The following is a 12,685-nucleotide window of genomic DNA, read 5'->3' as shown; positions in this document are numbered from 1 at the left end:
TTAAGGACTTTTCCTGAGCCTCTCCCATCCTATGAAACTCCTAATCTTTCCAATTTTTTTACTTTGTTTGCTTTTAGACGATCCCAGAAAACTCTTCAGAGAAGTCTATTCTGCAAACACACCAAACAACTGTACTTTTATTTTCTCAATCAGCTCATCCTCCACAATTACCTTTTGTATCACTTGACCCTCCATCCTAGATTGCAAGCGCTAATGAGCAGGGCCTTCCGATTCCTCCTGTATTAAATTCTATTGTAACTGTACCCTCATGTTGTAAAGCGATGTAAAGACTGCTGGCGCTACATAAATCCTGTAGAATTCTAGGAATTTAACCCCATTTGCTTCATCAGAAAGTACAGAAAGGTACCATGCTGCTGATAGTGAGAAGGTGTAGAAGTGGGCATTCTATGCCAATACGAGTCAGTATAACGAACCTTCAGGAGGGCTGAAGAAGTTGAAGAATGAGTCATTGGGAACAGTTTTTGTCACAGTCCTTACTGTACCGCGTCCCTTATGTTTTTGTTTTTTCTTTATGGTTTTTAAAGTAACATTTTTTCCTTTCTTCCAGTCAATCTGGCATCTGTAAGGAACAGTTCAAAGCAATTACTTAAAACACTGCACAGAGTAGGACTTCAGAAGTAAAGCAGTGATATGATAACAGCAAACTAAAAACGATTCCAAAGGCTCTTTACCTTAATACAAGGAAATCAGCAAAAAAGGGCAAAAATAGATTTTTGCATAAAAAAATTATTAGATTCAAGAATGTTAAATCAGGAGTTTAAAGTCAAATTCGGACACAATTTGCAGAAAAAAAAAAAATAAGTCAAATGTAGCACATGTCTATGTACAGAATGTCAACGCTAGCACCTGGTTGGCCTGTTTATAATAGGGGCAGATTCTCCCAGCAATCTTTGAAATCCTGCCCTTTAGCCGAGCCTGGCTGTATAGAATGGCCATTTGTTTAAACTTGGGGCACCCACCTGGCAAAATATATTTTACCCTCTATAAATGTTTGTGTCCATTGAGAAACACAAAAGTTATACTGTAGGAAGAAATGTATCTATTAGGAAGAAAACTTCTGAATTCTTTCAAAATATCCAATTACATCATGCATCTTTGGGAAGTTTGCAGAGTTCTGACACTGCTCTTCTGTGCCATATTCACAATGCAACTAGTGAATGTTGGAATTCTGGTAACATTCTGCACGTTTATATGTTCTAGCATGACAAGTCTTTTCTGATATGATGCAAGATAGAAAAAAAGGTGTAACCTATTAGATAAATTTTGTTTGGGTACAGTTGATGTCTGAAGAGGCGATGGCGGGAAATTATCGTTTTGTCCACAAATAGAGCTCTTTTGGAGGAATTTGACCACCACAAGGTTTTTATTTTTTGTGCTACAAATCAAAGATCGAATTTTGAAGAAAACAAAAAGTTTGTAATAAAAACTTTGTAAATACGTTTTTTCCAGGATAGGTTTTATGGCAGAAAGAAAATTTGTTTTTCAAAATGGTTGGTCACTCTTGATCACACACACACACTTATTTTTAAAATCGCAGGTGATAAAATACCACCAAAAGAAATCTCTATTTGGAAGGGGGGGGGGGGCACACATCAAGGCTTGATGACTTTCCCCTGCATCTTCTGATATTTGTCAGCTTGCCTAGTGGCCAAAATGCACTGCATTTTTTCAGTTTAGAAAACTATACTGCATTTTGGCCACTAGATGGCTCAATCATAGGAATTAAACATCCAATACAAAAAAAATAAAAAGTGCAAAAGCGTGACATTTTTCAACTGACATTTTATGAAACACCTATAAGTACACAAAATAGCCAATCTGTCATCTATATCCAATCAAAGACACCAGTGTGCCATTTGAAACACCATTTGCTAAATTTTATAATCGGAGCTTCTAAATATGCTCATAAAAACAAAAAACAGAACCCTTACCCTGTACAGCCCATAATTTCAGGTCCATCAAATGAGAAGGGATCAGTCTCATCAGGCTCCGACCTCATTTTATACGTTTTTGTCAACACTTCATTTGTAAAGAATTCATTAGGCTCAAAATGAAACTCTAAGGTGAAACTCTGGGGTACAAATAAAAAAAAAAAATTCAGTAAAATACTAGATTAAAAAAAAAAAAAAAAAAAAACAATTTCACGTAAAGGGAACAAGCCATTTCAGGTTTTTAGTTTTGCGTGACCATGGGAGTAGTACAAACTTTACCCAGCATAAATTCATAGAAAAAAGACAAAATGCATTTTTAACACCCATATTCAGGGCAAGATATATACCGGGCCTAACAGGTTACAAATGTACCGGCCCCCAACTCATTGCCACAATCTAAAGAAAATGCAGCTGTGCGGGCTCCGGACACACCACTTATTCAGTGTACCATGAAAGTACTAAAACTATTGAAAGCCTTTGTGGCTGTAGGCTTGTAGTTCAATGAACTACCAAAGCACTGTTGAGTACTGTGGTAGTTCATGGATTCTTCCTGCCAATGCAACTGCCAGCATGTATATAGAGCCACAAAATGTGTATATTGCCAAAAACACATTAGTGAAACATATCAATCTTTGAGAATCAAATTTCAAAGCTTCCAATACATGCAAGGAAATTGCGTCATCACAAAGAAAGGTCAACTACAGACCACTTTAGAACTCAGGGGGCAACAAAAGTGCTCCAGGCTTGCTTCCTTTCTGTACAAAGTAATTCTACCTGTAGAGAAGTGAATTTTTTATTAAAATGGCAAATTGCTTTTATTTTGATAGCATAGTTGTGGCATCCAATTGGATTGTGCGCCAGAGGGCATTCTTGGATATCCAGCAGTGAGCGACAGGTTAATAGGCCTGAAGACCTTTGCTGCCTAGAGGATTTTTACTGACATTTTGGCTGTTTTATACAGTTGACCTTTGCAACGAGGGTCAACCATTTGTGAGCAGACACATTTTGGGGTTCAGTAGTGTAATGGCTGTGCGCATTGGGCCCATTAAAAGCTGTATGCAATATTTTGTTCATGTCTTCACTCATCCATGTTGTCATGTGAAGGGCATAAGCCACGGTGACCTGTCTCCTTCACTTTATACAATACTTATCCAATGCCATGCACTTTCCTCACAGATGGAGGTCCTCTGAGAACACTTTTCTTTGAATATATTGAAAGGACTGAAATTGGATTGATGGATCACAGATGGGCATTTTTCACCGATATGGTTTGGTGTTTATTTTGGCAATACACACATTTTTGTAGCTCTATATACATACTAATATACACTGCTCAAAAAAAATTCAAGGAACACTTTGAAAACATATCAGATCTCAACAGGCAAAAATCTTATGCTGGATATGTATACTGATATGGACTGGATAATGCGTTAGGAATGAAAGGATGGCACATAATTTGATGGAAGCTAAAATGATCCACCTACAGAGGGCTAAAATTCAAAGACACCCGAAAATCAAAGTGAAAAAATTATGCAGCAAGCTAGTCCATTTTGCTGAAATTTCATTGCAACTCAAAATGGTCCTCAGTTTGTACAGCCCCAAATGAAACATCAGGGTATGCTCCTAATGAGACGACGGATGCTGTCCTGGGGTATTTCCTCCCAGATCTGGACAAGAGCATCACTGAGCTCCTGAACAGACTGAGGTGCAACCTGGCAGCACCGGATAGACCGAAACAATGACTCAGAGGTGTTCTTTTGGATTTCGGTCAGGTGAGCGTGGGGGCCATTTAATAGTATCAATTTCTTCATCCTCCAGAACTGGCTGCATGCTCTCGCCACATGAGGCCAAGCATTGTCGTGCACCAGGAGGAACCCAGGACCCACTGCACCAGCGTAGGGTCTGACAATGGGTCCAAGGATTTCATCCCGATACCCAATGGCAGTCAGGGTGCCATTGTGTAGCCTGTAGAGGTCTGTGCGTCCCTCCATGGATATGCCTTCCCAGACCATCACTGAGACCCACCACCAAACCGGTCATGCTGAACGATGTTCCAGGCAGCATAAAGTTCTGTGGCTTCTCCAGACCCTTTCACATCTGTCACATATGCTCAGGGTGAATCTGCTCTCATCTATGGAAAGCATGGGGTACCAGTGGCAGACCTGCCAATTCTGGTGTTCAGTGGAAAATGCCAATCGAGCTCCACAGTGTCTGGCAGTGAGCACAGAGCACACTAGAGGATGTCGGGCCCTCAGGCCACCCCCATGAAGTCTGTTTGATTGTTTGGTCAGAAACATTCACACCAGTGGTCTGCTGGAGGTCATTTTGTAGGGCTCTGGCAGTGTTCATCCGGTTCCTCCTTGCACAAAGGAGCATATACCGGTCCTGCTGATGGGTTAAGGACCTTCTACGGCTCTGTCCAGCTCTTTTAGAGTAACTGCCCGTCTCCTGGAATCTCCTCCATGCTCTTGAGACTGTGCTGGGAGACACGGCAAACCTGGCAATGACACGTATTGATGTGCCATCCTGGAGGAGTTGGACTGCCTGTGCAACCTTTATAGGGTCAAAGTATCACCTCGTGCTACCAGTAGTGACACTGACCCTAGCCAAATGCAAAACTAGTGAAAAAAGTCAGAAAAGATGAGTAGGGGGAAAAAAAAAAAAAAAATGTCAAGACACCGCCACCTGAAAAAACATTCCTGTTTGATGTCATCTCATTGTTGCCCACCTAGTGCACCTGTTAATTTCAAATAACAGCAAATCAGCTGAAACCGATTAACAACCCCCTCTGTGTACACCCCTCCCCCTCTACTACTTAACTGGCCAGATCAATATCCCAGGAGTTCTAATTCAAAAGTGTTCCTTTAATTTTGAGCAGTGTATAATAAAATACAAAAAGTCACTTATTGTGGGAAATAGACAGCCGATTTAAAACACATTTTTATATACTGTGATATAAGTGCAGCAATTTATAGTTTCTTTGAAATGTTCACTTTGGTGCTTGCATCTGTAAGTTAAATATGCAAACCCAACATTCCATATTGCCAATGTGCCCGCTGTATTATGTACTTGTATGAAAAACGTATCCTGTTCTTTGTATTGCTTCCTTTGTGTGAAAGCCCTGGTGTTGCTGTCAGCCCCTCTGCTTTTCTATTAAAATCTGGCCGCACCAAGCAGGAGAAAATACTGTGGTCAGTTCTCTAGCTATGGTGGAACTGAGAGTGTATTCTTCAATGGTCAGACTTCTCATGTGCCACTCCCTGCAGCGATCAGTGTACTGCCACTTTTCTTCCCCCAGCTCACTTTAAAAGCTTTTTTTAAATCTGTATATTTAATACATACAGATGTTTGCCTTTCCTTTCGATTTTACACTGAACGAGCCGTTTTACAAAGTGAGAGTTACATACATTTTGACACTGGTGCATGAAATGTATTGAACACTGATCAATCTTACCATTGGCAGACCGACATCTGAAAACTTTACTTTTATGTCCTTTAAATGCTTTAGGATGGGCTCATCATGCTCCTAAAAATGAAAACGTTTAGTCAAAATACAGACAAAACTCCAACATTTAAACGTTTTATAGATGACATGCAATGAAAAAATAAAGGCATACCTGGACCATATCGCTCAAAAGATCAACATTTTTAAACACAGTTAACCAGAATTCTGGAATTCCTTTGGGGTCTTCTTTCTCTTCGTCTTTTTTCTCCTCTTCAACTTTAGCTTTCTCTTTCATCTCCTCCTTGAAAGAAAACTGCCATTAAAATGTTGCTCACACAGTAATGAGTGCTAGGCTACCCCAAAGTTCGAGTTAAAGAGCAACACCTTTATCCTGGTTTTAGCCAGTAGAAGTCACTTATATAAAACCCAACCATAAGTTCATTACACTTTACTAGCAGTAAAAATTCCAGGAACAGGACCATAAGGGCTTGTTTATACTGGGAATACACACAGCTCTGCATGCAACTTTACATGCATTTGTAAGGAGTTTTTTAGGCATTTTGTTACATTTACACGTTTGAACCTTCCAGTATGTTTACACGCAAAAAGACACCAGTCTTAAAGGCACCACAACGGTGAAAACTAGGCCAATTGATTTTGTTTTTTACTAAAGCGTACATAAAAAAACTGCATGACTGCATCTGGCGAGAAACCCTAAAATGTTACCAAGCGAAACCTTTGTAGCCAAATCTCTAAATACCTAGTTGAACGTATTACCAGAATATTTGAAACACTGCAGTCTTGGTAACACATTCACATTTTGAGCCGGCTGTAAAATAAAAATGTATCATATATAGGAAAATATGACAAGAGGGTCAACGTCTCTTAAGAGTTCTGAACTCCTACTTCCCAACTTTTACCACTTGTTACTAGGAGAGGGCTCAGTGACGTTTTCTAGGTGGTCAACAAGAACCCGCTTGGTTTTTTTTAAAACGTGTAAAAGTAACAAAATGCCTAAACTCCTTACAAATGCATGTAAAGTTGCATGTCAGCAGTCTAGAGCTCTACTATCAAAAACAAAAGAAAATCTACCCAGTCTTGAGCCCAAAGACTCCAAGACCTCTGCAGGAACCAAACAGGTTGGAAGGTTCCGATTACCTCTACAACATGTTTGAACTGCACCCTGTAGCATTTTAAAAAGCTGATCCAAAGTTGGCAACAGAATAGAGGTGAGAACTTCCAACACAAACTTGATCTGGTGAAAACCAACAGATGGCTTTTCAGATTAAAGACCTGGGCAAAAGTTTGGCCCAAATGCAACTACAAACTACTCCTGTCAGTACTTTGCCCCTACAAGGATCGCACGTGCCATATTGGTCGCTGTTTAAGGACACCACACTAATTTCAAACAAATCTGAGACTGTCCTAAGTTCAACCTTTTTGGGAAGGAGTCCGTACAAACTACCGGACCACCCACCGTCAATACAAGTCAGTCCTTTGACGTTAAATATCGTAATGGCAGTAGATCGGCAGTAAGGCGGTCCGCTTTATGATAGGTGGTCTCAGCAGCAAATTCACCGCAAGATCACTTATCGGCGGTGGGAGAGTAGCCCACCCCCCTCCCATGGCATCCGGTCCTTTCCATCGTTTACCAGATTTTTTTTTTTTTTGAGAACAAAACAAAAAAAACACACATTTTTTTTAAACCACCTTGTCTCTCCGAGCTCACATGCAGGAGCGAAGTCAAACTCACAAATTAAAAATGAGTTATCACTGCGATCGTTTGAGCGAGAGCAATAATTCTAGCACTAGACCTCTAAGGGTGCATTCACACCACGATTTTATCATCCTACTTGTTCTCACGATTCTTAGGTTTGAAATCGTACAAATCTGTATGGCAAAACGTATCCATTCACTTCCATTCATTAATGTAGGTCCCCAAGTGCATCCGATTTGATACGATTTAAAATCGCATCAAAAATCGTGTTTGACCACGATTTTTGGTCCCGATTTGAAATCGTATTAAAATCGTGTCCGATTTTTTTTATATTGTGGTCAATCTAAATCGTAATAAATCTGATGACTGTGCGTTTTTATCCGATAAATCGTACCCGATTTTTTATTACGCATGCGCACTAGACACTTACTTTCAAAGAACAATCTGCAAAGATGGAGGAATGCATTCATCCTGTTGTGCGATGGAAAGCACATTACGTATCTCATACCCAGAAGGCTGAATTAATCATTTAAGAGCAAAAAATATACGCTCATTTTACTTACAAATTTTGACCAGAATACGGTTTATTAAACTCGAGAAGTACTTAAATACCTCCAAGCTTTTTTTTTTTTTTTTCAGAATAAAACTATGCCATAATTAAATTAGAACACACTTTGCAATCTACTGTTACTCCCATCAATCAACCTGTAATTGACTGGAGATAATGAAGATGCTGTTAGGTCAGAGTGAGACTCCTAATTATGAACTTAATGCTGAAAGCAAGGATCCTGGTATATTATCCAGTGTTCCCTAGCAATGCTTTTCTCCTGTAAAGTTGAGGTGATGAATCCGATTTAAAAAATACATTTTGACATACGATTACGTCATATACGATTCCATCCGATTTAACGGTCCGATTATCGGATGTAAAAATCGTGATGGGAACCTAGCCTAACTCAAAACTGGTAACCTGTAGAAATCTTTAAACATCGCCTATGGAGATTTTAAAGGTGCCAAAATGTGTTGCCATTCCACAAGGGGTGCAATTTTGAAGTATGAAATGTTGGGCATTTACTCAGCATAACGTTACTGTGCTATTTAATAAATAAAAAAATGAATTTCCCAAAAAATTGCATTTATAAGACATTTGCACAAAATACAATTTTTCAGGCATTATTCTCTAGGGTGTTCGAAAAAGTATATTTTTTTTAACAGATACATACAGCAAAAGAAAAACCCATGACATCCGAGGGACTCTTTAAACTGATCAGTTGGTCCCGCTGCGCTTTGTAAAATCTTTTGCTGCATTCTGGTGCAGAACACACACACACACACACACACACTTGTGTTTTGGGTACATTTGCATCTTTTCACAGGTGCAAAAACATGGCAACACATCAAAATGCATATGCATTCTTGCAACGGAGCAGTGTAAAAGCAGCCTTCTGTAATGGTTTGTTACTTGGTGCAATAAAAATGTTTTCCAAAATATATAGAGTACTCACTGAAATTTCCTCCTCTTCATCTATTTTCCACTCACATTCCTCTTCTGTAGGCTCATATGTAGCATTTATGATCTGGCTTCTCTAAAAATTCAACATTTAAAGTTAGTAAAAGGTAAAAGGTGAAGAATAAGTATACACATGACATGAATACAAGTTACCTTGTCAAAGAGTGGCTGGTATAAATCGGCATATTTTCGCTCCAATGCATGGACTTCTTCATAGAACTTTGCTTCAATCTGTGCACACTTCACCTGAAGATTTTTTAGTGCATTTACTCTTCGCTTAACTACTTTAGGCAAACTGCAACAGAAAAACAATTTTAGCCTCACCACATTGAAGTTTAGATTATAGTACATTGTGTTAAGATTCCAAAATTTTACACACTAGCTCTGTTCTCCATTATGCACATTGTCTTTGCTTTCTACACAGATCCTGTCATGCACAGCCATGGGACTGAACCGAGTTATGAGAAATGACATGCTGGCATTTCTTACCCAGTTACTTTGCATCAGCCCAAGAGAAGGGAACAAAATTTCCATTCTGGCATCGAAAACGTTACTATACAGATACTACTTTGCATTATAGCATCTGCAAGCCATTTTAATTTGTTTGAGTCACGCCTAAAAACAGACACCATAAGATGCATATCATTTGTTCGTCAGAGAAGCCACACATGCTACCATTGAGACAACTGTAGTCCGACAGAGAAGCCTCATATTGTAGGTTAAGTTACCCTTTGGTGCTTGTTTGAAGGAAATACCTTTCTATATGAACATTTAAAATGTGAGATACCATGTACACAAAGTTTTTATAAATCTCTAATAGCAAGCTTCCCAATTTTTCCTTTGAAAAGGTTTCTTGCACAGCAAGGCCTAGTTCACACCTATGCATTATTTAGTGCATTTGTCAGAAACAGTCACATTCACATATGTTTTATTGTAAGGGCCAGAGACTTATTTCTGGTACCATAGACTTCAATGGATCAAAAAATAAATAAAAATAAATTGAAAAAACACAAAAACGCACTTGGAATATGCAAACAGCAACCTGAATAGGTGTGAATCAGGCCTTAGTTTGCATGATGAAGATCTGCTGTGCAACAGAGCTCAAGAGTCAGTTTAACACCCCCCCCCTTTAGAAAGTGGACTTACCTTTCAATATAACCTGTAGGAGTACCTACAAGGTCATCTAGCCTTTCCTGCAGGGCGGCAAGAATCTGAGGATTCTGCATCATTTGTGCAGTCAATTGTCTAGCTGAAAGTAGAACAAATAAAATTGCATTTAATACTTTTCCATAGCTGAATAAATACAAAGCCAAAAGAATCAGCCAAGCTCAAGTGTCAAAACTTTTGAAAAACATCAAATTGGTAAGAAAAAACCACTGGAGCGATGCACAGTCTTACATTCGTGATCAGAAAAAAGGTAAAAAAAAAAAAAATCCATTTACCTTTACTATTAGCATCCTCGCCAGTTTCTTCTTCTTCAACTTCTTCTACATCTTCCATATCCTGCTGGTCAAGTTCTGCCTGATCTTTGCTGTTTAGAGAGAACACAAGGTTAGTCAACCTTTACCAGGCAAGATACACACAGGAGCATCTTTTAAATACCTATAAGTTTATCTAACATGATCAAAATAATTAGGTTTAGCCAGGCAAAATGATATTTGGATAATGTATGGAAGTGTTCTAATCTGTCAAGTTTATATTGCTACCCAAGCCCCCATTAGAGCCAACTAGGACTCCCCAATGGAGGGGGGGATCTTGCCCCCCATTACATTAGGGATTAAAGGCCAACACATTTTGGAGGCAGCGCTCACAAAAAACAAACTGAAAGCAATACATATTAAAAACTATTCATCCAAAATAAAAATGCAGATTTCAGTAGGCTAACCAATGTAATTATTCTATATCTTAGAAAAACAGATTCAAGAAATGTGTTAAAATGCTTTTAGCAGCTATTTAGGTTAGTAAACAGGCAGCTAGTGGCCATCTGATGGCAGTGGGCTCACAAGAAAACAACATAGGAGTAAACAAGCAAAATCAGAGTAACCAGTAGATCATGAGATGCTATAAAATTCAAGTCCTATGCACGGTGTGTCTGAAATAGATTGCATGCCAAGATTGGACTAAAAAGCAACTAGCCTACTTGTCATCACTGTTATAGGTTAAAATATTAGGTCTGGGCACATCCCTAGGGAAGATGGGAGATTAGGAGAGTCCATCTACTTACCCTTCCATACTGCAGGGGGCTAATAGAAAAACAGATGCAGCACAGTACAAAATAGTCTCCTCCCTTCTTTCCAGAAGGATGCCATCACCTCACCTAGCGGCCACAGGCATAAGGGCAAAGTATATTTGCTTATTTCTCTATAGGTTTTTCCAGCTTAGTGCAGCTTTTTAGCAAAGGAGAGGGAGCCCAAACTAAATAAGCAGACCATGCCATTTTAGTGCAATGTCAGCTTTAAAGCAGTATTAACCCAAAACTATTGCAGCTCACTTTGTGATCCAGCAAGTTTTTTTTCAAAAACAAGCTCTCCTGCAGGTGCAGCAGTTACAGGGATGAGGCAAACTATTTTAACACTGACGGGGTACTCACAATGGTCCGCTTGTATTTGTTTTTTTTTTGTAACCCGATAGGCAGCATGCAACCAGACTATGTACAAAATGTGTGCTTTTAAGTGCTGGAGTCCCATGAATCCTAGCTGGTAAAATGACACATTCTATATTCAATGAGATCACACTTCAGTCGTAACCACAAAGGTAGATCTACCACAAGGGGAGGCAAGATTCACACTTTACCCATAGAAATGAATACACTTACTTGTCTATGTTGGCCATTTTTCAGATTAACACCTGAAGAAAAACAAAGAAAAGATAGTAAATACAGCATGACAAAGAAAAGTTTGAAATATTCACACTTTTAACCCCTTCAAGACGGAGGGGGACAAACCCCTTCCAGCAGGGCTCGACAAATCCTGGGCGCCAGGTCGCCATGGCGACTAGAAATAGGGTCCTGGCGACTTGGCTTGGAAGGGGGGGGGGGAAAAATATATATATATATATATATATATATATATATATATATATATATATATATATATATATATATATATATATATATATATATATATAAAATAATTTATATTTTTTTTGGTGAGCTGGCATCATCTGGTGGTGAGCCGTTGGTATTACAAGTTATTACCACCAGATGTGTAAGCTGGCGCCATCTGGTGGTGGCCGTTGGTATTACAAGTTAAGCATTACAAGTTAAACAGCAATTCTAATGTAATTTTTCACTATTTTCACCGCCATCTTCTTCCCTCTATTTAGAACCCCCAAACATTATATATATTTTTTATCCTAACACCCTAGAGAATAAAATGGCGATCGTTGCAATACTTTGTCATGCCGTATTTGCGCAGCGGTCTTACAAGCGCACTTTTTTGGGGAAAAAAATACACTTTTTTTAATTAAAAAAATTAAGACAGTAAAGTCATCCCCATTTTTTTTAATATTATGAAAGATAATGTTACGCCGATTAAATTCATACCCTACATGTCACGATTCAAAATTGCGTCCGCTCGTGGAATGGCGACAAACTTTTACCCTTTAAAATCTTCATAGGTGACGTTTAAAAAAAAAAAATCTACAGGTTGCATGTTTTGAGTTAGAGGAGGTCTAGAATTATTGCTCTCGCTCTACCAATCGCGGCGATACCTCACATGTGTCGTTTGAACGCCGTTTACATATGCGGGCGCTGCTCACGTATGTGTTCGCTTCTGCGCGCAAGCTCGTCGGGACGGGGCGCGTTTTTTGGATTTTAACTTTTTTAGCTGGCTCCTAGATTCCAAGCAAATTTGTCAAACCCTGCCTTACACCAAATGCAGTTTTGCAACCTTCACGTTAGTATCCAGGTGAATTATACCTTTAGACAAATTAGGCTTTTAATTGGCGGTAAATGGCAATATCTTTATTATCTTTTATTATTTTTTCAAAGGAAAATCTGCCACAATAGTAAAAAGTTAAAATTGAGCTGTGCATATGTATCACGCTATCACTTAGATTGG

General features: G+C 38.9%; 1 protein-coding gene across 3 annotated transcripts in view; it reads right to left on the bottom strand.

Moving 5' to 3' along the window:
- NAP1L1 (nucleosome assembly protein 1 like 1) overlaps positions 1 to 12,685 on the bottom strand; it is a 34,313-nt gene that overhangs the window by 11,414 nt on the left and 10,214 nt on the right. For 2 of the 3 annotated variants that reach the window (XM_040343971.1, XM_040343969.1), the window contains exons 2-10: positions 11,440 to 11,471; positions 10,067 to 10,155; positions 9,771 to 9,873; positions 8,778 to 8,919; positions 8,620 to 8,700; positions 5,570 to 5,698; positions 5,407 to 5,478; positions 1,953 to 2,092; positions 435 to 580 (exon numbers count right to left, since the gene is read on the bottom strand). In XM_040343971.1, coding sequence (XP_040199905.1) covers positions 435 to 580; positions 1,953 to 2,092; positions 5,407 to 5,478; positions 5,570 to 5,698; positions 8,620 to 8,700; positions 8,778 to 8,919; positions 9,771 to 9,873; positions 10,067 to 10,155; positions 11,440 to 11,456 — 919 coding nt within the window. In that variant the 5' untranslated portion in view covers positions 11,457 to 11,471. The remainder of the gene's footprint in view (positions 1 to 434; positions 581 to 1,952; positions 2,093 to 5,406; positions 5,479 to 5,569; positions 5,699 to 8,619; positions 8,701 to 8,777; positions 8,920 to 9,770; positions 9,874 to 10,066; positions 10,156 to 11,439; positions 11,472 to 12,685) is intronic. The other variant, XM_040343970.1, reaches the window with a different exon arrangement.

This window comes from Rana temporaria, chromosome 3 (genome assembly GCF_905171775.1).
Source record: "Rana temporaria chromosome 3, aRanTem1.1, whole genome shotgun sequence".
In the NCBI taxonomy this organism is placed as follows: domain Eukaryota; kingdom Metazoa; phylum Chordata; class Amphibia; order Anura; family Ranidae; genus Rana; species Rana temporaria.
Note: the sequence above shows the minus strand (reverse complement) of the source record. Positions and strands in the feature narration are given on the sequence as shown.